Raw genomic sequence first — 22,326 nt, 5'->3', positions numbered from 1 at the left:
TCATTTTTATGTGAAAATATTTTTTTTAATAAATACTGTAATAATAATAATAGTTTAAAGTACAAATAATAGTTTTTAGTCAAATAACACCCCTCCACGCCCGTGAAGCATTTCTCCCTCAAACAGCAAGCTAACGTTACTTCTACAGCCTACACACAGCAATACAAACAACATCTCTCTTACATGCTCTCTTCACGTCGTTCTAGTAAAATAATAATAATAAGTAAACAAACATCAAAATCACTTCGCTGAGAATAGAACACCACTTACCAGCAGCCGCAAGACTTGAAGATATCCTCTGGGAATGCGCGATTGCGCGTAGCCGCGCGAAATTATAAAATGCGCGTGCAGCGTGAGGAATCAGGTGAAAGGTCATCATGTGGGTCATTTTATTTACGGCTAAATTATTATTCATTCATTTTACTACTAGTTAGATGGGGCAGGCATCCACAAAAGTGCCCTTTAAATACAAAAAAAAGGAGATGAAATTTTGTCTTGACAAAAGGGCACTTTGGGCACCAAGGGGCAAAAGGGCAGGTGCTCGAGCACCCAACGCCCCCCCCTCTGCACGTGCCTGGCGCACTGTTAACCGCTCCTAACGGCTAGAACGGCACGAGCTCAGTTTAGATAGAGGCTGTTTGTGAAAACAAAAGTCAGCAGCAGCGCATGCATTTAATAATGGAAATTAAACAACCATGTCCATCACTGTAAACAATCATTTTCATGATTTATCACAACTGTTTTCTTTTGTCAAATCAACTTAGGCTAATTATTGGGGTTCAGATAAGATAACACAATATTTGGAATTTCTGTTTATTAGCCCATCTCCATTCTATTTGCTCAAATTTTTAATTTCGATGAACTCAAATTTTTAAGGCAACCATGGTAACTTCAAGTTAAACAAATGATACTTTTTACAATGAGTTTAACAAAGACGAAACATCTATCGTAGATCATTTTATACCGTGAAAACAAAGTTTCACAGCAATATCATTGACACAGCCAAATGTGCTTTATACATTTGAGTAAAATTATAAGTAATTTTATTACGAAATAAAATATAAAAAATAGGACTTCAACCCCCCCCCCTTTTTTTTTGACACAATATGATTTAACACAATCATATTCTTGACCATAATTAGGCTACTCCTAAATAAAAAGGACAATACTAATTATCAATTGATTAATCGTTCTGCTGGGTCATGTATTTTTTAGACCAAAAGTATCACCAAAAAATATTATATAAAAATATAAAAATACCAAAAGCAAAATCTTGATCACACTTTACAGTGTCCTTGTTAAAGTTGCATGCAACTATATAATAATAGTAAATTATGCATAATTGCAACTAATTTACGGTTAGTTGCAACTATTAAAACCTTATTAAAACCTTAAGCCAAACCAAACCTTAACTCTACAAGTAGGCCTTATACCACAAATAACCAAAATCAATTTGTTACTGTCATTATTAACAATATTACGTATTTATATAATGATACTATATTTATGTAGCCTATATTTGTTTGTTTTGCGGTTTTAGGGCATATCTTAAAATAGCCGACATCGTAGCCTATAGCCTATTTGTAATATCTCTTTTGATATTATATATATATATATATATATATATTAAATAAGACAAGCCCATTCACTTTTTCTTTTACATTGAATACACACGTTTTGAGGAAGGTTTTGACGCTCATTTAGCCTATTAACATGGTTTGACAAGCGCGAGATTATTAATTTAACATATACGAACTATGCCCAAACAAGGTTTTCCAACTTTTAAAAAGCTCTTTTTTTTCCAGAAAGATCTGTGCATCATTTCCTCTGTAAAATGGAAAACATAACCATGAGATGATTATAAATGTTGCAATAACAGAATTCTTTATTTACAATTCAATTTGATTCAACATCAAATAGCATCAGCAAAGCCATATTAGTTGACAACTTGCATAACTGTATTTAAATTTCTCTCGGTATATCTAACTTTGCATAAAAGGCTCACACTAAGATTACACACATCGATGCGGATGAACAGAGATGTTTATGTGACCACAACTGGGAAATAAAATACATCTCGGGAGCGCAACACTGTAAGCTTTCTCCAAAAAGTCCTTATAAATTACATATTGCTTCGATTTCCCATTGCATCGTCTTCATTCTCACACATAACTGAGAGGGTAAAATCAGGACTGTACAAAATAATAAAACCCACAACTGATCACAAACAAAACATGGAAAATGAGCAATATCGAGACTGGAGGAGAGTGAGGGAGAGACAGAGAGAGCGAGAGAGTTCTGTATACGTATCCATTGATGAACTGGGTCGATCCTGTCAATGATTCGCTATACAAATATAATACAGACAACTTTTGTAATATACAAGACGGTAAAACAGATCTAAGGCAATATGCTAAGTCATAGCATTTCAAGGTTGTTGCATTTAGCTCTAAGAAATTGGCAGACTATACAAAACACGTTTAAAGTCTCAGAAAAACGAAATCAAAAGGTATAAGGTAAAGACAAATCATTTTAGGAAATTCAATAGCCGTTACAACTCCATTGATTTATTTCTTTATTTGAGGACAAATGGCTCTTTTTGCACTAGCACTGATAAAAAGTCTAGAAAACTCTGCACCACCTTCACATCATGGCTTATATTTATTTCAAAATCTTGACAATCTTTGGACTTTGCAGAGGGTAGTGGTAGCCTACATGTGCGACCTCGAAACTGGCTTTTCTCCAATATGATAGTAGTTTAGATGCGTATGGACGTCAGTCCTTGTTCAAGGCATCCAACATTCATCGAAATTGTGATAAAAAAAAAGAAGCTTGGAATAAATAAGTACTCGTTTTAGTCGACAAATGCTAGCGGGTTTATTGAAATCAATTATGTCCCACATGAGAATGCAGGTGTTTCTCAAAGGATGTACAGAACATTTTGAATGGTGGCCAGAGTGACGCGATATCAAACTTGTATTTACAGTGTTTAAAAGGAAAAGCTAAAGCTATACCAAAACACCAGGTATATTCGTACACAACCACGGCACCTTCAGCGAATAATGACAGAGCTGGTCGTCGCAAACTTCAGTTGCTGCTGGTACATACTTAAAAACATGTAGGCCTAGTACTTTTTTTAAACACACCAGCTTAAACACAGATGACATGGCGATATTTTCAGCGAAAGCTAAAGGCTGACAATCTAACCCCGATACAACCTGTGTGCAGACATGAGACGAAAACAAAAAGAAAGTGGCATGTGTAAGTCTACTGATCAATTCAAAGTCGAGGAAATTTGGCTTATAGTCCTCAAATAGGCTAGAAAACAAAGACTGTATTTGCGAACATTACAGCGATAAGAGTTTACGTGTTTGTAGTGACCGTTGATCCAAATCTGAACCGTTGATGTTTTCAAAATGGCGGACAATGTGTGAATAGCCACGTAAAACACCAATGCTGCTTTATTCTTTTTTTTTTTTTTTGGCTACACCAGAACGAAAACCTGCTTTTCACTGAGAAACAAGTAGATTTGGACATCTCGTTTGTGTTTTTTTCTTCTCAAAATAGAAAGCACAATAAAAAAATCTGTTTTTAATACTGAGTTTAAACTGGGGAGCAAAAATGCGTCTCCTGAAAAGTCCTGTACAAAAATTACAAAACAAAGCAAAAGAAAACCTCAAGTAATATTTATTGCTTGTTGTCTTTTCTTACACACACCGGATTCTGCTTGTACCTATAGCATCTGGCATGAAGCACGTCACTCCACACAACAAAGAAAGCAGGCTTCAGTGTTGAGTTTATGGCTGTGTTGGGTTCCTCCGGTGGGGCTCCCGGCTAAAGGCTTAGAAGCAAGCGAGTATCTGTACACTGTACACACAGCACCCTCCCAGACCCCTACCCAGGAAAGAAGAGCAACCGGACCCCAGCTCCCCCTTCCTTAGTACCACAGGAATCAGCATATCCTCGAATGCATATCCTTCACGCCAAACGAACATGCTCGTGGTGAGAAACTCCGTCCTAGTTCCAGAAACAGTTAAGACTGGAATTTGAGGGGAGGAAGGGGGGAAATATACTGGGGGGGGAAAAAATTAAATATAATACGAAACAGATTCCCCCCACCCACCAGAATTGGTATTTACAATCTACCAGCATTTCATTCAACTAACCACAACAAAATCACCTTCTCTCTGAAACTACTGGACCAATGAAAACAAAATCCATGTTGAACTTTATCTTATGCTGAGGCATTTCGTATGCACTCTCAGTGATTTTTCTTGTTCTAACTGATGGTTTATAAAGAAATCTACACTGTTATTAAAAAAACAAACAAACTATACATTAGAATAAAACTTAATTTAATACACAATAAACCTCTTGACTAAATCAAGCTAATTTTACAAACCATCATCTGGATTCTCATAATCTATATAGATGCTGTTTCAACATCATTCTATCTTTATTTGCACTCTGAAACAAAACAATAAAGAAAACAAAAAGGCAAAGTGGCTGAATTTTGAGCGTGCATTTCAAATGCAGTATTCTTGCCTGTTTTTGGAACGTCAGATTGGAAAGGAGTCAGAGAGAGAGATGGTTGGGCAATAGAACGTCTTCTTAAGAAGAGCCTGAAGTCCAGAGGAAGAAACGAGAAGACGGAAAAAAAGAGAGGGAGGGATACATTCATGGGAGACAAGGATTCCGATGCCACGGACAGGGGAGACCTAAGTCACACTACGGTGAATGCAACGGAGCAGACTGACGGAAAGGGCTTACGGTGCAAGTACGAGACACAAGGCCGTGCTCGACTGAGGGGGTGGGAGGGGGCTCTAGGTCCAGAAGATCAAAGTGTCAGTATGTGTGTGTGCGCGTGTGTGTGTGTCTGTGTTTGAGGGAGAGTGTCCGTCCCCTCCGAGCTCCAGTACCCCAGTTGCATCCTCTAGAGATGTCCAGTAGGGGGCAGTAGACAGGCTCTCTAAAGACCCGTACGGCCCCGATAGCAGCTTAAATAGCACAGCATCACTCCAAACTCTCCTTGATCACGCTGCAGCAGAAAATCACTCATGAAACATCTTCATTAAACTCGGTTTACTGCATTGTGATGTCGTCTGCCCCGTGTCAACAATACTTCTGCTGTGGAAAAGAGAGGGAGAGAGTGAAAAAAAACTGGGTCTTAGACTTGACAGTGAGCATTCATAAAATGAAAAACAAACATATATTTTTCACCGAATCATGTATGAGCCAGTTTTTTTTTTATACTAGAGAGTTTATATCATCCCATAATTAACAATAACTAAGTTGTAAATAACTTAATTTGCCTTTTTTGCAATTTGCATTTTTTTTTGAATGATAAGCTCTGTGATCAACAAAAGTTTCTGATACTAACACGATTTGCTAATCAATGGAATTTTCACAAATGAACACAACTTTAATGAATTTTGAAGCCCAAATACAATCTCATGAAATAAATCTTAGATGAGTGATGAGTGCATCTCTTTAGTCCCATTAAGCACAAAACACGAAAAAACTTCAAGAGTGAAGTATTAATGGTGTGCTTTTTGTCATAGAATGAAACATGAAAATATCTTGAGCTTGAGTTGCATTAAAACAAAATGCTAAAGCTAAAATGCTAACATGTTTCTGTGTTTAGGCCTATTAAAACATGTCATCCCTGCAGCACTCTATAGTGATGTAGTGAAAAGTGATGCAGTGCTGGAGTCAGGACTACGGTTCCTACGGCATGCATCACGGTATGAATAAATCATGTGAACTTCTGTTTTATTGTTTGCTGGGTTATTTAGTGGTGTTGTTGTGTATGCTTTAAGTTATGCGTCACATGGTGTTGCTTAATGTTCTTAAGTATGTGGTTGTTGTCATTGATCACATTAACATGCACACTGATAATTCCCTAAAATCAGCTTTCATTTCATTTAACCCGTTGTCCTGATTTACATGCAATCAGGTTATTCCCCTGTAGTGACACAATCATAAAGAAAACCTAATCCTCTGTGTATCTGATTCTGATTATTCTATATGTTATTTATGATATGATGTTAAAGGGATAGTTCACCCAAAAATGGAAATTCTATCATCGTTTACTCACCCTCAAGTTGTTCCAAACCTCTATGTGTTTATTTGTTCTGCTGAACACAAAGGAAGATCAAACAGATCTCAATCCCTATTGACTTCCATAGTAGGAAAAAAAATACATACTATGGTAGTCAATGGGGATTGAGATCTGTTTGATTAAAATATTCTTCCAAATATCTTCCTTTGTGTTCAGCAGAACAAATAAACACATAGAGGTTTGGAACAATTGGAGTGTGAGTAAATGATGACAGAATTAAAATTTTTGGGTGAACTACACTCTAAAAAAAAAGTTTCTTCAGAGGTTCTTTGCGGTGGTCATGGTGCTATATAGCACCACTGTTTCTTCAGTGGTTCTCTGGGGTGGTTAACATGCTCTATGGCACCTCTTATGGTTCTACATAGCACCATATGACAAAGATATAGCACTTAAAGTGGTTCCCCTATGATTACAAAAGCCAATGAACCACTTTTAGTGCTATTTAGCACCATTTTTTAGAGTGTATCCTTTTATTGTGGGCGAAACCAGGCAAAATCAAAAGTTAAGTGGTGTCCTACTTAGCTTAAAGATGTGCATGTAAACGCATTCACTGTCAAAGTGTTTTTCGTATTTTACTCATTACGTTTATTCTGAGGAAAATATGATTTTTCTAAATGGGACCACTGTCTGTTGCATGTTGCAACCACACAAATAGCTACACAAACCAGTGGATTGCGAAGCACAGAACAGAGACCACCAAACCTGACTTTCAATTCACCATAATCATATTAGAGTCATTTAGGGTCTAATGTTCACTATTAACTAGTTGCTTATTAGCATTTAGGATAGGATATTGGCTGTTATTAGTACCTTTAAAGCACATATTAATGACTTAATTCTGCATTACCATATTCTACATCCCTTAATCTTACCCAATACCTAAACTTAACAGCTATCTTACTATGGGAGTTTTTGAGGAAAAAGTCGTAGTTAATAGTTAGTTAAAAGTGAGAAATGGATGAACTAAAGTGTGACCATAAGTTTTTAACAATGTATACTCAACAAAATACATGAGAATATGCTTATATGAGGGGGATGTTATATGGTAAAAGATACACTGTAATAAATCCTGTTTGGTAAAGTACTTTTTAAAAGCTCTTGTAACCCAGATTCATGTACCCCTCCTCACTAAAATGTGTTGTAATGCCAAACTTTGTGTTGCCATGAAGAGATAATTACAGCTAAGGAACAGAAAGCAATAATTCATTAAACCTCCACTAATGGCAAAATGCTAAATTATTAAAAGACCGACTATACACACATCTTGGGAATAAATCAGCGGACTGAGATTTCAATGGCCTGTGGACTTATAACAACACCAAGTGCACACGATCAAACCCATGCAACTTGGTTAAATATTCATACTATTTAATGAAGCTTAAAAGCTGCAGCGGACTGTGTAAAGCATAAAAAAGAACTGGCGAGAGAGTGCATCACTTAAGTAAACATATTAAAGAACTATTTTTGAAGAACAACATATCAAAGGATTCAATGGTTTGGGATCAGTAGGATTTGTTTATTGTCTTCTTTAATACCTATTAAGGTAGCTTTTTTTTAAAAAAATCAAAAATAAAGTAAAAAGTTATACTTTAAAATTTAAAATCACTATTTTTTTATTTTAATATTTCACATAAATGACTTTTGTTCAATTAAATGCATCTTTGCTGAATAAAAAGTATCAATATATTTAAAAACATAAATAAAAATCTTACTGATCCCAAACTTTTGAACAATATTGTATATGTATACTGTATATAAAACATGTAAGTTAGCTTTTAATTATGTGATTAAACCACAATAATGTTGATAATGTTACTGATGACATAATCGGATACTAAGATTTGCTTAGATGGAGTTCTGGGAGTGCAGGAATGTGTGGTCAAACTCTAGCTGACTTATAGACGTCATGTCTGATATTTAGCACTCAAAGTCCGACATGTCTGCATATATGATCTCTTTATCCACCTCAAACGGGCACTAATTGCCAGCGACTAATCACATCGCTGTCCTATAACGTCTAGTTCGTCATCATCCCTCTCATCTGCAAAATTACCCAGATAATTAGAGTAAATTATTAACGAGCTAGTTGCAGAGTCAACTACACTATTTGGTGACCTCAGACACTTAAAGCCTGACCTTTTATGTCTAATGGTTTGAGTAAATAAATGCATCCAATAAATCTACGGTGTAACGCTTTTACTAAACTCTTGGCTGGAACATTGAGGAGTTTAAATGGGCTTCATTAGCAATGAAAAGTTTGAGAGTTTGACGAGCACTGCAGAGTAGTTTCACTCTAAAGATGGCTTTTAAAAGTAGCTTGAGCTTTCAAAGCATCAAGTGCAGGTGATTGTTGGGAACAGTGGAGCTTGAATGGGTTTTTCACGTTTTACAGATGAAGGTGTCACATCATGACTGTGTGTGTCTAACCTGTTCAGGGCCCATGTTGGCCATGCTGCCCCCAGGTCCAGAGTTCATTGAGCTCATGCTCATCTGGTTGCCCAATTGGCCCATGTTGCTCGAGTTGGTGGCCATGGGCACGTTGAGGTTCATGCCGTTACCGTTGTACATGTTGTTATTGGCCTGCTGGCCGAACTGAGGTGGCGACTGCTGAGTGAACATACTGTGGAGTGAAGCACAAAAAGGTTTATGACACTTTAGGTGGTCAAATGTTTCCTAACTAATTCTCCTTCTAAGACAACTTTTTATGTTTAATAATTGAAACATTTCAAATTTCAAAGCTCACCAAAGCTGCATTCATTTGTTCAAAAATATAGTTAAAAAACATAATAGTGTGACGTATTACAATTTTCAATTTTAGTATTGTATTTTTTTTATGTAAAATTTCTGTTTCAGTGTCACATGATCCTTCAGAATCATAATATGGTGATTTGCTGCTGAATAAACATTTCTGATTATTATCAATGTTGAAATCAGTTATTTCTGCTTAATATTTTTGTGGAAGCCATGAGGATTATTTGATGACTAGAAAGTTCAAAGAACGGCATTTATATGAAATGAAAATATTTTTTAACATTATAAATGTATTTACAGATGGACACTTATGATCAATGGAATGCATTTTCGCTGAATAATTTCTTTAAAAAATATTTTAATAATAAAAAAAAAAAAGATTGGTAGTGTGTATATGTGAAGAGTTCAGATGCCTTTTCAGTTATTTCACTTAAATGGCAATGAATATTACCAAGTAATTGTCATTTAAGTGAAATTACTGAACTCAAATATACAAGCTTGATAAAAATGATCATTCTAGAAGAAAATTTCAAATGGCATTAGAGGATTTTGCACCTGAACTCTTCTATAATAAATAAACATCTATAAATATCTATTTAAAAACATACTCTATCACAAATATGTCAACATACTTTACTAGCAAAAGGGTTCAACCGAAACCTGGTGCTTATTTTGTGTGAAAGCGAGTGAATGTCATGTGATGAAGCTGCACCTGTTGGCATTCATGTTGCCCTGTGTCCAGCCGTTCATTTCAGGGGAGGACTGGAAAGAAGTGTTGCCCTGGGCCTGTTGCATCATGGGACTCTGGGCGTGGCCCATCCTGGGAGACATGAGGGGGCTCTGAGGGGTGGCGGCACCACCGAACCCACCATCTGACTGCTGACTCATACCTGACACACACGCACACACACACAGATGTGAGGAGACAAACCTCGGCGCTACAATCAAAAAATCAAACGAATGACAGAATAATTACTGTACAGCACTCTATTCACATCATATTCACTCTCTCGCACTCTGACAGCATTCACATTTAGCACCCAGAAATTAATTGATCTTTAACTACAACAGAAACATTGATTACAAATATTCACAAACACACTCACAGACACACACACACTAGTCACCAATTCAAATCATTCGTTTAACAAACTAATTAGCTGATCATCATTTTTTTTTTTTAAATCATATTGAGAAGTGTTTCAGACCATCTCCATAATCAAAAGTGAGGAACTGGTGTCCAGTATTTAACTAGAAGGGTTTAGAGATGTGTTATAAGCAGGCAGTGAGGTAGAGTTACACATGCTGGTTAGTGTTAGTGTTGTGGCTGAGACAGCCAGAGAAAAGAGGGGTGGGTGGGTAATGGGCAGGATTGGGGGGGGTGGGGTTTGGGTCACCGCATAATTGGTTTAAAAATCAACTGCTCCGCCTCCACTGATCACCATCAGCCAATTAGTCTATGCAGGACAGACACTGACACATATGACACAGCACAGGCATAGACACGGCCACAATTATCAACAGTTTGACACAACACAAGCTTTTGCGTAGTGATATACTGACTCTGAGCTCATGTGTTACCTAAAGATCTACCGTATGTCTGCATCTGTTGACTTCTGCTGATTACCACAGAATCATTTCAACTCGTTCATCAGTTTGTAAAAAAGAATGCAAAACGCAGTTCATCAAATGTAATTCCAATGGAAGCCTAACAGGGTCATTGAGCAGGTGGCAGTTTAAAATATGCTAATTATAACACTATTTGTTTTTGCAAACTGAGCGGCAAATGATAATTATATATTCTGTGGTAATAGACAGCATGCTGCCCATATATATTAAGACCTAAATGAGCTGGAATATTCCTGTAATATATTCTGATTACATGCATTTATTTTTATGTGGAGGAAACATTCAAGTGACTCTTCTGCCCTCTAGTGCCACCTTCTGCTGTAACCATTATGACATTTCAAGGGCACTACATAAATAAAAAGACTTAATTAATACTACTTAACCAGCATAAAGTGCTAAATAAGCTATTACCTTACAGTACTTGACTGAACAACTACAAACAGATATTTAAAATGCTTAATATTCCCTGACACAGCTCAATTCAGATTATAAATCGGAATATACGTAATGTTACTAGACAGTTCGTTTTATAGAGGTTTCTAATCTCATAATACAGTACATAATATAGTTCTGCAACTACACTGTAAAAAAAGACTGCCTTATCAACTTGGCTATTTAAAACATTTCAACTTAAATTACGTTAAACTGACTTAAAAATTTGAATCTTGTATAACTTACAAAAAAGTAGACTTATTTTGATGTAAAAATATGTGTTGTTATGACTTCTCGGTAATATCATTTTTTACAGTATTAATTCAAAACCTACATTTAAATACCATCATTATTTACTTGCCCTCATGTCATTCATTTTAATATTAGTATACATTTTAGGTAATTTTGTGAATATTTTAATACTTTTTAAAATACTTCTATTTAGCTTGAATTTATTTTTATTTCAGTATTATTAGTTTTAGAACTTTATCTATTTCAGTTAGTCGCAAAGGCAACATTTAAGAATATTAAGAATATCCTGGCTACTGAATAAAATACATGAACCACTTATTTATTTATTTATTTTTTTTGGAGTCTATATTCAAACAAGTTGGTCAGGAAATGAAAAAGTTACATTTCGTTCTCCACAAAAGACAAAAAGTCAAAGGAGCAACACGAGGGTGAGTAAATGTTGCAAAAACGAATCATTTATATCTTTTAGAATATTAAGATCGGATATCACTTCAGTTGCTGGAACAGTATTTTTAGAACTATTGTGTTTCTAATTAAGCCGTGTTGACTGGCCCCTGATTTTTCACCGTACGCTCCGATCACACAAGTTAAGCCTGTAGCGCTGGTCGCAGGTGTTTGTGCGTGTGTGTGGAAGCGCATGACACACAGACAGAGAGAAAGGGCAGGCAGTACCTGAGCTGGGGAACTGAAAGGCACTGTGCTGCATTTGAGGGCTCATAACAGCCCCAAACTGTCCGCTCAGACTGCCCAGCATCCCCTGGTTAGCTAGACTCATCTGAGAGCCATGCATGGCGCTGTGGGAGAGGAGCTGGGGGGCGGGGAGGTTGGGAGAACCGGGGGAGAAAGGGCTGGTGGAGGGGGGTGGCGAGGCCAGTCCTGTACCGTAGTTGGGCGGATAGGGGAACTGCTGGGGGTTGGCCTGGGGGATCCGCGGGTTGCTCATGCTTCCGGGCATGCCTGCGGAGGCCATGTTGGGCGGCAGGTTGAGACCCTGGGCTCGCATGACCATGCTGCGCTGCTGCTGCTGCTGCTGCTGCTGCTGTTGCTGTCGCTGTTGGTCCAGCTGACGCTGACGCAAGTGATTACTCAGCATCTCTCTCTGCCGCTGGGCCAGCATCTGAGCGTTGATTGTCCCCTGGAAGACAGAGACAGTTCTGCGTGTTATTTAGGCAAGCTCGACATTCGGCGCGCCAGAGAGCATGCAGGATCTGATTGGGCGAACCTGGTTTGGAACGTTGGGTCTTAGAGGTAGGTTCATATTTGACACTCCAGTCATCTGATTCATCATAGGCTGACGATTCTGGGAGAGACACAAAACACACGATGCAAAATTAGTTAAATTCACTGCAATTACTACTACTATTACTTTTACTACTACTATTACTATTATTACTACTTCAGCAATTCTCTTATACTACATTTAAGCAACTGTTATGTTTCATACAACAACACTCTTGTTTGTATGACTCTGATACACATCAGCTTGACTAACAAGTATTTTATCACAAATAAAACAAGGCATTCCACACACAATAGGACAAGATTTTTTGTTCATTTTTGCTCTGTCATCAAAAGTTTCGTTATGACCCATCACATTGGAATTTTATTATCATTCAAAGAAGAAAACATTCTCTTGTAATCAAGTAATAAGGTACGAGAGGCTGTGCTGTATCGTGAATAAGTAACGGCTGAAGGGCGTTGTTAGGCGGCGTAACCCTTTCAGCCGTTACTTATTCACGATACAGCACTTGCCCCGAGTACCTTATTGCTTTTATTATACAGTTACCACACAATAATAATATTAAAGTAAAAAAAAAATGTATTAGTGCAACTTTCATGAAGTAAAATCACTAAAAGCCTTCCTTCCGCTTGAAAAAAATAGTCCCTGACCATGAACAATGTGTAATAAGCATGAAAGCTCAAATAAAAACAACATAGGAACTGCAGTGTTGCTCAGTGATAAATTGAACCGTTGGGTGAAGCGGTCATAGCCATGTTTCATCATAAATAAAGCAAAGCTATTGACCAATCAGAATCAATACAAAATGGTAACGTTATTTAAAAAAAAAATATATATATATTTTTCAAATAAAAACAAATTATATTTTAAATAATAGTTATCACATTATATATAATTACTGCTTGTAGCTTCAAATGATCAGACACCATACAGTTATGAGTGATGACCCCTAAATAAACCCAAATGAGGTCAAGGAACAATTCATGAAATGTCCAGCAGGAGGCAGCTAACCACAGACGGTACTGATTTACATTAAATCATAGTTTTAGCTTTTGTGTGTGTGTTTGTAAGGATAGACAAAGATTATGCAGTAAGTCTTTGGATTAACAAAGCTAAGTGTCGCAAATTAACTAACGGTAAAAACAAAACAAACGCTTTCTATTGTGTTGTTTATATCCACTTGAAAGGGTTTTGTTAAAGGCCTAGTTCACCTAAAAAATAAAAAGCTATTTTAGAAATGTCTGTTATTTTGTCAAGGTAATGATTACTATTTGGTTGCCAACATTCTGCAAAACATGTGTTCCACAAACAAAAGAAAGGAATTCAGGTTTGGAACAACATGAAGCTGAGTAAATTATGACAGAATTGACATTTTTTGGGTGAAAGAAAGCAACTAAATGATCACTGTGCTTATTATTGATATCAATAGAAAATAATATAAACGAGAAATAAAAAAATAAGCACTTGTATTCTACTTGAATCACGCTCTGGTCTTTCTTCTGGTGTTGGAGAGTATAGACTATACCTGCTGTGCTTGTAGCCTGTGCTGAAGCTGCAGTCTGAGTGTATTGGGTTGGTTTGGGACGACCCCAGTGGGCCTGAGTCCTGGTCTGGCCGGCACACGGAGCATGGGGTATCCCGGCCTCTGTCCCATCTGTCCCGTCATGCCGTGGAAGCTGGGGTCCTGCATGGGTGTGTACCCGCCCTGCTGCATGTGGGCCTGGGATGCAGCATACTGCTGTTGGCTGTACATGGGCGGCTTCTGATCCATCATCATACCCGGGTCCTGACCGGAGAACTGATCCTGCTCCACCGGCTGGGCCTGAACACAAGGATGAGGATACAGTTACACTTTAACAAGCAATAACAATTAATAACTGGCAAACATAAATCAGATGGATCAGATTTTATAGTGATGCATAGAAATATGAGCAATTGAAAATATCTGTCCAAAAAAGAATCACATCTCATGTAATCGCAACAGTGTTTCAACACTGTTTGGACAGGTGTTGAAAATTAGCATGTATGCTATAATCACTAAAAACAAATGCATATGGCTCGTCCAATGTAATTGTATGTCCATGTCAAATAAAGATATAATATAATAACTGTGGAAAGACATCAATTAAAAAGCTTGTTAATGTCACAAAACATTATATTTACCTCAGGAATGCCCATTCAATGTCCACAACTGGTGGGTTAGCTACAAAAAATAACGCTAAAAATATGTACTATATTACATATTCTTGATATTTCTACTTCATTATTTAACTTATGTTAGAAAAAATCTGTCATGATAACATGTTTTTACTAGAGCTACGGTTTAAAAGTTTATATTATAAACTCGGAGTAGAGTAGAAACAATTATATAAACAAAAGTTAATATAAAAAGAGCCTTATATGCAATTTAAATGTTTATAATACTAGAACTGAGGTGCGTCACAAGTGGAGATAATAGATCTATTTTTAGTCAAAAAAAAAATCAATATATTTTGTCTATAGTAACATGGCGGATAATTATTATGAAAGGAAAGGAAACACGATAAGTATTGAGCTCATGCAAATTTGATTAATTGATTATTAAAGAAACTTTATTTTTGGTTTTTGTCTAATTGTAAACTTTTTATGTCTGTGCATCAGAATGAAAAAGTCACTCCGTACCTGTCCCACTAAAGCCGGGATACCGAGTGCTCGATCTATCTCCTCTAGACCATCAAAATCTTTGAGGACCGTGTAGAGCTGGCTGAGGAGAGCGCCCTCATCGGACGGACCCTCAGAGGGAGGAGGGCCCAGCACATCCTCCTGAGAACCGCTGTATATGGAGCTGACAGACACAAGAGACTCTGAATCAGTAAATGAGACATGAATGATGGGACATCCCATAATGGATTACATCTGAGTGCATTTGTCAAGATATTTTCTTAAGGAAGTCCAAAATCAACTTGTGCACACAGCAAACGCCTCCAATAAAGCAGACGGTCTAACAATAGTGACAATAATAAATGCTGTTTACCTGTTCTGGTTCCCAAATGGCACCGGCTCTATAGGCATCACACTGTCTGGCCATGGAGCCGTCTGATTGGGCGGTGCCTGTTGCTGGGGAAACTGGTGGCCAGCCATGCCCATATCCATGTTTGACTGGGCTGAGGAAGAAACCAAAGATGACAAAATGTTTAAAACTTTTTTTTTTTCACCCGGAAATAGGTCGGAATAAATAAATAAGCCACTGAATCACTGAATAAAGCTGGTAAGGGTCCAGAATAAATGCAAATTTAGAAGACACTCTGCTCTGTGCACATTTACCATTGGTCATCATCTGGGACTGAAGCATCTGTCTGGGTCCAGGCTGGCTGTTGGGCCTCATGGGCATGCCTGTGCCAGAGTTAGCCACCATGCGAGCGTGGAGCGCCCCCTGCGGGATTGGGTGCTGGCCGGCGGGAGCAGCTGTGGCGGGTGAGGTCGCGCTACCGACGGGACCAGGACCCTGTGCGCCCCAACCGTCCTGCTGCATTCCTACACGGGAAACGTTATTACCCATGACTCCTTTAAAAAAAAACAGAGAAAGAAAAGGGATTTTAATTCCTTAACGAAAGTAACTTTTGTTTAATACAAATGTGTAATACGACATTTGTTTTGATTGATACTGAGAATTTACAAAAGTTTGGGGACAGTACTTTTATTCTTTTAATTCAGCAAGGATGCATAAAATTGATCAAAAGTTACATAGAATCCTTTACATTGGATTACTCAAAAATGTATACAAATAGTAATATTTTATATGACTGTTTTTACTGTATTTTTGATCAAATTAATGCAGCTTTGGTGAGCAGAAGACATCTTCAGTTTTGTCAAGTCCGAGGTTTTCCTGCGTTTTTTTCAGATAATATCAACAAATAAGATAAATGTTGATACCGGGTCTCTAATAAGAGTGATATAGAGGACACAACCTTCAATAATTCTTAAAAGAGTAGTTCACTTTTGAAAAAACTTTTGCTGATAATTTACTCACCCCCATGTCATCCAAGATATCCATGTCTTTCTTTCTTCAGTCGAAAAGAAATCAAGGTTTTTGATGAAAACGCTCAAGGATTTTTCTCCATATAATGCACATCAATGGGAACCAAACGGTTCAAGGTCCAAAAGACACTTTCAGTACAAACTGCAAACTGTTCAAAGGGCTTTAAACGATTCCAGACTATGAATAAGGGTCTTATAAAGTGATACGATTGCTCATTTAATAAATAAATAACAATGTTTAAGTTTTATAAGCTCAAATGCTCGCCTTGGTCTGTTCTGTGACGCACGTTCGTGACTCTCCTGTTCGAACTCGTTCATCAAAATGAACAAATCTTTTTCCGAGTCATTTGGTTCATTCAACGAACGAAACGAACGAATTGACTTGGAAAAAGATTTGTTCATTTTGATAAACGAGTTCGAACAGGAGAGTCATGAACGTGCATCACAGAACAGAGCAAAGTCAGCATTTGAGCTTATAAAACATAAACTTTGTTATTTATGTATTAAATGAGCGATCGTTTCGCTTGATAAGACCCTTATTCATCGTCTGGAATCGTTTAAAGAACTTTGAACAGTTTGCAGTTTGCACTGAAACGGTCTTTTGGACCTTGAGCCATTTGGTTCCCAATGAGGTGCATTATATGGAGAAAAAATCCTGGAATGTTTTCATCAAAAACCTTAATTTCTTTTCGACTGAAGAAAGAATGTCATGGACATCTTGGATGACATGGGGGTGAGTAAATTATCAACAAAAGTCTTTTCAAAAGTGAACTACTCCTTTAATTTACTGTGGATTGTGTCAGTCTTCAAACCCAAACAAACGAGATCCATAGGAAAAAAAAATGGTCCATTTAAAATATGGGTCGCATTTTAGATTAGGGTCCTAAGAAACTATTAACTATGACTTTTGCCTCAATAAACTCTAAATTACTGCTTATTTATAGTAAGGTAGTTGTTAAGTTTAGGTATTGGGATGTAGAATATGGTCACATATTGGTCGTATGGTCGTAATATGCATGCTAATAAGCAACTAGTTAATAGTGAGAATTGGACCTTATACTAAAGTGTCACCAATCTGTTGTCATTTAATTCACAAATCTGTTCGATTTAAAAAGCAACCACCTGAAAAATGCATGAAGATACAGTATGATCAGAAAAGAAACCTTGCAGTTCTTTCCAAAGGTTATGAGTCATTCATATCTAGCCGCTCACAGTCTCACCTTATGTGCACATTCACATGCACACGAATGCAACCCACCACACACAAACAAAACAGAGGGGTTTTCTTTTGATCTGACTCAACACTTTTGTGCCGTTTTACACATTTGTCTTTCACTTGGCTAACGGCGTCACGCTTGATTGTACATCAGTGATCGCACTGAAACTTTGGTTTGCACATGGTCGAGGCGGCATTGGAACTTTCCTCTCATAGTAGGTGTCAAGTGTGGGGGAAGACCTGTGTTCTACAGACAAGCTTCATTTTGTCCTTTATTTTTTGTTCCTGCACATATATCAATGCTGCACTTTTGACCCCAGCTAAAACTCACCTGCATTGACCATGTTGGGCTGACCAGGCATGCCACTGTGGTTTCCCATCATGCCTTGCTGCTGCATGAGTGAGTAGGGGCTGTTGTTCCTCATCAGAGGGTATTGACCCTGAGTACCTTTAGCAGGCATGTTCATTTCCAAAGACACGCTTCTGACCGGAGGAGCTCTGCCGGGATGCCCTGGCCGCGGCGCACCGAAATCTATGAACACACACACACACACACACACCAGTAAAAAAACCCTATTTAGTTGAAGTCTGGACTTAGAGAGTTTCTCTCTGAAAGTGAGTGTATAATGTTCATTGTATCACATTATGGTTTGTGTGAATGCTTACCCATTTTCATTTATTTTACCAAAAGTAGTTGATTAGCCAGTGTTCCCTAAATGTCTCAACACACACACAAACTGTGTAGCATTAGCGGTCTTTGCTATTTCTGACATGACTTAGTTGACACGAGTGAGTGAGAGTGAATATGCGCGCAGCTGAAAGCATGTGGATGAGAAACAAAAGCCAAACTCATGTTCTACTTGCTCACAGTTTCGGTCAGCTTCTAAGAACACGAGTAGTTTCAGGGTGTTTTCGCAAACATTATGACATGTTTGTAAATGTAAAGCGCTCTGGGTTCACTTCATTGTGACGTTCATTTATTTGAAATATTTGATATACATATGTCAAATATGAACAGAGAAAATGTTCTCCTGCTGTTACCTTGTAAACAAGTGCAAATAAATTATTGCAAGTGCAAATTATTATTTTAAGCATATATGTTTATGTATTGTGTGTTGTTAATTTTTTTTTTGTGATTGTAATTGCGAGACCAAAGACCAATTTTCAGCCAAGGCTGAACAATAAAGGCTTACTTACTTACTTACTTACTTAAATCCAAGACTAGTCAATGAAACTCCTTGTAAATACACAAATGGACATTCACACTTACTATCATGTGAAGTCTGAATAGGATTATGATGTCAGAGCTGGTTAAAGGTGACATACAGTTGTTCTAAAGGTAGAGGATTACATAACACAACATACACAAGGCTCAAACCAAGTGCATTACATTGGTCTAATCTTCTTACAGTTCAAGAGGGTAATTGTGCATAAATATGAGAGATAAGGCAACTGTATACAAACAAGCAAGCTTGGAAAGTCATTCACATTCAATTTTAAAGTGTCTTTTAAAGATATTACCACTTATATAGTGTTTAATAAAATATTGTGCTGTTTGTGAGTGTAAAAGATCAGAAACGTTTTGTTTGTGACAAATTTGAATAATGGCACTCTACATTTTCATTGGCTGCCTGCAAACCACATCTATTTCCACCCGTCCTCAAACACTGCAGTTGCAGCTAAGGACTTGACGAGTTTGGCTCATGTTTTCGACATGTCAAGAAGACACTGTTTTCTGCTCTGGAAAAGCAAATCAATTTTGCATGCACTTCCTAAGCATAAGGATTGATATGGTAAAACCATCAGCTTTACTGTTCATATCAATGTGCAGTCCAGAGTATATGAGCATCTCCTCAACAAGCCGACGCAAATGAAACTAAAAGTTCAGCGTCACATCCTGAAGCTCAGCGATCGCCTTCATTAAAAGTAGCGACGCTACATTATCATACAATAAAATGCTTATGTATCGCTTTCATTGACGTGAACTTGAATTTGCATGTAGCGCGGGAATTCAAGATTCGAGACACAGTTATGTTGCCAAGTATGGAACAGTTTGAACAAAATGGGTCAGTAAATATGCGTAAATGACCAGGTGAAAATAAACCCAGAGAAAATATGTTCTTCAAGGTAAAACTTCTACTTTAAAACTGAAAACAAACAGAGAAAGGCGAGGAAGCCGCTGAATTTCAGATTTGGTAATGGGCGTTTTGTTTCCGACCCACGCTGTAAGCGGTAGACCAAACACAACAGACTGGTTCATCCGACCAACCAGAGAAGAGTAGGCTCTCAGAAAGGAGGGATTTAGAGAAACCAAATTCTTTATTTAACCATCAAAAAAAGTGTTTTTCAGAAGACCACCAAAACAAATTGAGGAACCTTTAATATAGCATAAGGGTTGGAACACACTACACTTCTTTTGCCCTGATTTACAGTCCGGACAAGTCTAAAGTCAGAGCCAGTCTGCAATTTTAAGATGAAATTGCACAGAAAATGGCGTACTGTACGATGGACACGGACTCCACGGATTCCATCCAGTCGCGAGCATATTTGGTTATTGATTTTAGAACACACTGTTCATTACACAATTGTAAATAAAGATGAATGGAGTATGTTCAATGTTAGTCGCCATTTGTTTGTAATTAATTGTCAAATTGACGATTTTTAAGTAAAAACTGTTTCTACACCAATTTAATTTCAGTGTAGCAATTGTGTAATGCATGATGCCCAGTTTTTCCTCTGTAACCATTTAGGCCTCGTCCACACAACTGCATTTTCGTTTAAAAACAGAGCCCTATTGCTACGTTTGCACCTCCCGTCCACACTAAAACGGAAAAAAAACGAAGACCTAAAACGGAGAAGTTTAGAAAAGCTGCAGCTCCGTTTTGTGTTTTAAATCTGCGGAGGGCGTTTTAGTTAAGACGGGACAAAACAGACGACTTTAAAAACGATGACGCAGAGGCTCACGCTCGGCTCTATGATTGGGTGTCATCAGCATAGACAGTAAAAGAAATGGACACAGCGACCCCATTGATTTCAACGGAGAACACTGAAGCCCGATTTTTGCACTTCCTGTCTGATGTCTGAGCGACTGCGCAGGCTCAAACGGAGTGTGACGACAGTCTGACAGTTGTAAATCTTCTAGTAGCTGTGCCAAGCCAAAACGTTGTTGAAATATTTTGTCCCGTTGCTTTTATGGACTCTCTATCTATGGGGTTCTCCCATAGACAGTAAAAGGCTTCTTCCTTGACTTTATGCCTCCATGTCCCCCCGATTGCCTCATAGACAGTAAAAGATTGCCTGCAAGCTTCTCCTCCTGCCTATACGGTAATGTCTTTATTGTGCGACAGAAAGTTGCGTAGTGATGACGCAATCGTTAGCCTATTTTTCATAAAAACGGCATCTACGGGTCCATAACGTAAGATACAAAGTAATGGAGCGTTTTATACATTGTAGTGTTTCTTTAGAAATAAATAATAGACAAATGAAAGTTTTGGACGCCTCAGATGTAAAGTTATTCGATGTCAAAGTGACGCCAAAATGAATGGGAGTCAATGGGATGCTAACGGCAGGTGAAGTTCTGCTACAATGGCGGCTCCCGCCATGACGTGCCCTTCCCTGATTCGTCAGCCACCCATCACATGTCAATCCGTTTCCTGTTTACACCGGCACGCGCATGCCCAGTGTTGGCGAATGGTCACGTGATCCGCGTTTTCAGTCGTTTTAATGTGGAGATTCTAATATGCAGATAAAACTCTGGTGTGGACGGAGATCGTATTCGTTTTAATTCTCCATTTTTAAACGAAAACGCAGTAGTGTGGGCGGGGACTTAAAAAGTCGTCAAGCGCCTAGTGTATTTAAAATCAGTCCAGATTTGAAAAGTAAGTGTATTCCGTCCTAGATGAAAACTGTAGGAGAATGTATGTGCGCGTGTGTGTTACTCACTCTGTTGGCCCGCAGCCTGTAGTGCTCTCTGTTGCTGGGGACTCATGCTGGCTCCACCCTCTCCAGTCATCTGAAGGATGTCATTGATGATTGACTGCTTGTCCACGGCAGCCGGCAAAGACACCGGCCGGGAGTCCGTGAACAGGCTTGGCTGACTGTTCTGAAGATCATCCAGGATAATATCCAGCTCGCTCGACTGCAAACACACAAGGGGATTTCTCAAGCTTAGATTTCCCATTAGTCTCTGAAATCATGATGATACATATAAAAAATTTGTTTGTCAAGGTCAAGTTTCTGGTTAGATGCACGTGAAAATATCTTCTTGTATATAACATAACAATGCACTTTATCATACATAATGACATTGCTTGACGTGCATATTGTATATAGTCACAAGGCTTGGTATCATGGATTTAGACCTCAGTAGGGAAACGCTGGAGAGTTCGAAGTCTGCCTCCTAAAACACACCCCTCTCCCTCTCACATGTACACACACACAGTGCTGGAATCTAGGACACACTTCACATTGAGTTATAGGAGGCTAGCTGAACACTACTCCATTTGCCATGGTTCGGTTACCATCTTTAAACCCTAGATTGCTTCTCCATCATAGCAAGATCATCTAAATGCACGCAGGCAAACACACTCAACGCGATCTGGAACGCAGCTTGACTTTAAATACATCATCGATTTGACTTCAAATCCTTTCATCTCCTTCATAAGCTTT

General features: G+C 38.1%; 1 protein-coding gene across 4 annotated transcripts in view; it reads right to left on the bottom strand.

Moving 5' to 3' along the window:
• Positions 1-1,855: 1,855 nt before the first annotated feature.
• The window catches only part of ncoa2 (nuclear receptor coactivator 2), a 105,913-nt gene continuing 85,442 nt past the window's right edge, over positions 1,856-22,326 (bottom strand). For 2 of the 4 annotated variants that reach the window (XM_039666704.2, XM_039666703.2), the window contains exons 12-22: positions 21,601-21,796; positions 17,990-18,190; positions 15,729-15,968; positions 15,439-15,568; positions 15,087-15,249; positions 13,951-14,247; positions 12,408-12,485; positions 11,858-12,320; positions 9,585-9,762; positions 8,549-8,741; positions 1,856-5,127 (exon numbers count right to left, since the gene is read on the bottom strand). In XM_039666704.2, coding sequence (XP_039522638.2) covers positions 5,113-5,127; positions 8,549-8,741; positions 9,585-9,762; positions 11,858-12,320; positions 12,408-12,485; positions 13,951-14,247; positions 15,087-15,249; positions 15,439-15,568; positions 15,729-15,968; positions 17,990-18,190; positions 21,601-21,796 — 2,154 coding nt within the window. In that variant the 3' untranslated portion in view covers positions 1,856-5,112. The remainder of the gene's footprint in view (positions 5,128-8,548; positions 8,742-9,584; positions 9,763-11,857; positions 12,321-12,407; positions 12,486-13,950; positions 14,248-15,086; positions 15,250-15,438; positions 15,569-15,728; positions 15,969-17,989; positions 18,191-21,600; positions 21,797-22,326) is intronic. The other 2 variants (XM_039666705.2, XM_039666706.2) reach the window with 2 other exon arrangements.

The sequence above is a fragment of the Pimephales promelas genome, chromosome 22, assembly GCF_988280905.1.
Source record: "Pimephales promelas chromosome 22, fPimPro1.hap1.1, whole genome shotgun sequence".
Lineage (NCBI taxonomy): Eukaryota > Metazoa > Chordata > Actinopteri > Cypriniformes > Leuciscidae > Pimephales > Pimephales promelas.
This window is presented reverse-complemented; position numbering and strand designations above follow the sequence as displayed.